This window comes from Sinocyclocheilus anshuiensis, unplaced genomic scaffold, assembly GCF_001515605.1.
Source record: "Sinocyclocheilus anshuiensis isolate Anshui unplaced genomic scaffold, SAMN03320099.WGS_v1.1 scaffold58, whole genome shotgun sequence".
Classification (NCBI taxonomy): Eukaryota; Metazoa; Chordata; class Actinopteri; order Cypriniformes; family Cyprinidae; genus Sinocyclocheilus; species Sinocyclocheilus anshuiensis.
The window spans coordinates 1,468,792-1,473,426 of record NW_015547688.1 but is presented as its reverse complement, the minus strand read 5'-3'; the positions used below and the strand labels follow the sequence as shown (position 1 = coordinate 1,473,426).

Below are 4,635 nucleotides of genomic sequence, written 5' to 3'. Positions count from 1 at the left end.
TCTATAAATATCGACAATATTTAATACTAAAACAGAAGTAAAAGTGTCATCCACACCTAAATGTATCATAAAAGATAAGGCCGTTTTGAACTGCATATAACGCCACCAAGGGCTACAACTGTCCAACTATTCTAACATTTTTCTGTCGCATGACAAGAACTTTATAGGCCTATGCCAAGTGTAGGATCATATATTATCTCGACACTTTTCAATAATTACATACTTTAGCTTTCATAGTCTGTTGTAAATCATTTATACTATTCATATAGCATTAAATTACAATACCACTTTCTAGAGAACAAAGGTGTCCCTTGTTCAGACATACTGCGTAAAGCGTCACTCATTTATTAAGTGTAAAGTCTCAACATGCACTTCAGTGTATGTGCCTTCCATAGAAAAACTATTTTGCTTCCTGGTTCGTAGCAGGCAGCATAAAACAAAAGCCCTGTGAAAACCTGTTCGAAATTCCCCTGAAGGACCCGGACTCTATTTCAACATTCTGAGGTTTTATTTTAGAAATGTAGAAATAAAGGCTGTAGCTATTTACATTGCTTTAATTGAGAAGTGCTTTAGTTTTTGTAAGAATGCCATAGTAGTGGAACAACTAGAGATTACATACAAAAATAATGAAATGTTTCACACACATACCGATCATCTGTTTGACAACACAGTTACTGTACACAGGCTGAGACTAACTGTCTATGAACTGACCGAGATGAGAGGAGTTTTTGAAGAGTAAGCCATTGTCCTGTTGATGATAGCAAAAAAAACATTATAATGTCATCTACATCTAAATGCATCCTATATACAAACATCTTTTTTTCTTTGTGTTGAAACATTCTATTGAAAAATACAAGTTCAATTTACAGACTGAGACAGCAAGTACAGACCCTGTAATGAAGCCATAGACCTGTAATAATGACATTAGCAAATGCCACATAATATAATAAAAATGTGAATGCCAAGAAAAATAATACATTACTTCCTAGAGTATGTTATAACTAGAGTATTAGAGTAAGTCGCTGTATAACCCCTTTTGTTGAAAGAGTGAATCCTCCAAAGTTTCTTATTACTGGTAATATTTTCAAAGAAATTATCATTGCAACTGTATAGAGATCAATAGTTAAAAATGTAAACATAGACATTATTTGTTTTTACAGCATAGTTAAACAGAATAAGAAGTCTTGTTATCATGCCTTTAAAATTTGCATTTGCAAATTTGACTCAGATTCACATTTGACATTTTGTGTAGCATAATAGAGTAATAAAGAAATATGAATAACAAGAATAGTTACTGTACATGATCCCTACAGGCATTTAAAGTGACACTCTGGTGAATTAATATTCTCTCATCATTTACTAAGATAAACTTGCATTATATAGACTCACTGAGATGGATTATTCCTCTAAAAAGCTTTGTTTGCATTTCACAGAAGAAAGTCATTTGGGATGGCATGATAATTTCAATGGGTGGCGTATCCTTTTAAGGCACTTTTCAACATCTTACTGTAGAAATAGCTGGCATAACCTAAATTCAAGGCATTGGCTCTGAGTCTAAACAAACAATGGACAAAGTTTGCATGGTTCTTAATACTGGTCATATTTTCAAATGAATGATTCATTGTAATTGTTGACATTACATGCAAAAATGAATTCAATGTTTCAGGCATGTACTTGTCATTTGTTTTATGAGCACAGTTAAACACACTGATATGAACTGTCTATTTGAATAACGGGTGGGAAATGCAAAGAAGTGGCCCAAGAAATTTGCTGCACAGATGTGGGATCTTGGCCGGTGCTCTGGGGGAATTTCAAAGCTCCACATGCATTAAGTGCTTGTTCAGTACTGACGCTCGTGCTCCACTGTCCTTCTGTGCTCTTTGTTAAGCCTTGAAAAGCCTGATATCCTTCATCACTTGGTGTGATGCTGCCACCAGGCAGAATAAGAGAAGGATAGAGTGGATTTGTGCTGGTGATGAGATTTTTCATGATGCACTTCTCATCATCACCAACATCATCTGAAAGGTTCACACAAACATCTGCATCATTTCCCTTTTCCAAAACACTGCTGAAGCACTGATAGCCGTCTTCCAGAGTATCAGTAGTGGGAGAGTTAAACTGGCTATCTCTTGCATCCGAGTCTGAATCTTCCCTCTTGCCGGACTGACAGTAATGATCAGAGCTCAGCTGATCCAGGAATAAAGAATCACCAGTGGCTGATTCCAAATATGACATATTGCTGAAAACCGATGAGCCAGAGCAATTGCCCGAATCTCGGTTTGCACGGTTGCGTTCTCTTGAGGAACTGATACCAGTAACACTCTTGTATGACCTGCTCGTAGTAACCTGATTGTAGGGGGATAACGGTGATGGGTTGTTTGTGATTGGATGTAATTTAAACACCTCATCCAAGGCATGCTCGACACGTGATGCGATGTTAATGGTGCTGATGTTCTCTTCAGGGCTACCAGAGCAAGCCTGGCCATAATCCACTGGCGCGGTGCGAGGATGATCTGACACTTAAGAAATGTGGAAAACATCCTGCACGTCCCATATATGAAAACACAAATATTACCTAATATATCTTCAAACAATTAGGCTACACGTTACAAACTAAATTGTTAAAAAAAAAAGATTCCTCGCAAAATATAGCCAAAATGTTACTTTTTCATACCTTCTTACTGTATTTGACAGTCCGTTGCCTCTTCCACAAAGTACAAATAAAAGAAACCGAGTTTACTAACCACTCAGCAGGCAAATTAAAGACGGTTAAAAACAGGTTCAGTCACAAATACAGGTAGGTTAAATCTAACGTAGGGCTATGCTTCCCTATTTGCAACATGGAAGTCGCCAAAAAGGGCGTATCGAAGTTTCCTGGAACACACGCAGCAGTTCTGCAGTTCCACGGACTCCCGCTAAAACACAAGCCGCGCGCTCACCCTGATCTCCTGCTCGAACACAGCAGAATTCCACGGAAGTTCATCATCAGAGTCCACGTCAGAGATAAACAAGCAAGAAAAGTCTATGTATGAGAAAGCCAAGCTCAAAGGAAGTCATTATGCAAGGACCACAAAAGGAAGAGCAAAATGAGACTGCATTTCAGATAAACTTTTTATGCAGTTTCAATTCCTCTACTTATTTCAATATTAATAGCCTACCTCAAACTGAAACTGAAAATATATTAAAATTTTATATTAATTATTTGTAAATTTCTCCAGCACAGACAGAGGTTTATTTTAGAAGCAGAATGAGCCATAAGCGTATGGTCTGTCTGTGCAGCCGTTGCAGTAAAAAAAGGTAACTTCCAACTTCCATTTCGCTCGGGTTCCGCTTTTGACCCCTTGTATGGGATGATTTTAGACTCAAAATGATTAATAGACGCACGCACAATTATGAGTGGCTTTATTTATTGCTATACCAAAAGATACAAGTCATGACATATAAAGTCGCACGACGAGTTCTCAGTAGCTACAGCATGGCCTCCTGGCAATATCCCAGCAAATACAAAACGTTTTAAAAATGTAGTTGTGTTTGCTGGGGATGCCTTTACATATGGGTTTTGATATAGGCCTACTCAGGGCCAGTTCAACTGCCGCTCTAGGCAAAACCTTACCGTGCCGCCCCCACTTCACATTCACAATTAAACACGATATTTAAGATGCATGTGAAATACTGGAGATTTTGTTTATTGGTACAACTGCATTAAAATAAAGCAGACACGGGCGTGTTTTCTGATTATTATATTTTTTTCGCTACTGCAACGTAAAAAAAAAATTAATAAAAAATAACCACTAGTATAGCTGCAAAAGCAAATTAAGTGTAGGCTATGTACAGGCCTGAAGTGGCCAATCTGAAGATTTGGGAGAATTCCCGGTAAGCAGCTCGACAAACGTTGTTCAGGACACGGAAAGTACAAGTCTCTGTAATTTGAACAAGCTGGGTCAGGATCTAGCACCTCCGAATTCCATAACCTCATTTGGAGGATCTCCCTCCTCACGCACCATTGAAAGATGTTCGTGTCATTATAGTTTTGCATTTTTAAATTCATTTTTATTTTAATATCGCTTTCAGTTTTCTTTTATTGGTTTCATTAATAATTTTGTTAATTTTAGTTTAGACTATAGGGTTGAATTGATTCAAATTTGTAATCAAAATAATTACATGACATGCAGATTAATCAATCAAATTAATTGCATATATAGATAATCTTTGAAGACAATTGAAAGAATCATGTTTATCACAATGTGACGCAATGCATAATCATATACATGAAGCTGAGGAAGTGACAGAGATGTCTCTGTTTGCCTATTTGGTTCATATTAGCCAGTGTCATTTTATCATTATCTATATATTATTTTAATATATTTTTAATTTGTTTAAATTCTTTTTCAGTTTTAATTTTAGTTTTAGTAATTAAAGTTTAGCAGAATTAACAGAACACTTCCAGAGCGCAGACGAAACACATTTTAATTTAAGCTTATTGACTCAAACCTATAGCGACACAAAATTAAAGCATGCTGAGATTGATTAGAAAACGATTATTTATTTTTGATTATTATTTTTAGTTAGGTGTTCAATAACTGCGGTTTCGTTTAGTTTTAATTTTTTATTTATTTTTACATTTTTATATCTTTT

General features: G+C 36.2%; 1 protein-coding gene across 1 annotated transcript; it reads right to left on the bottom strand.

Moving 5' to 3' along the window:
* Positions 1 to 421: 421 nt before the first annotated feature.
* LOC107703315 (uncharacterized) lies at positions 422 to 2,496 on the bottom strand (the record flags this gene model as incomplete). Its single annotated transcript, XM_016505905.1, has 1 exon — positions 422 to 2,496. A coding segment is annotated over one exon (798 nt), but the record flags the coding sequence as incomplete, so codon positions are not given.
* Between the last annotated feature and the right edge of the window lie 2,139 nt (positions 2,497 to 4,635).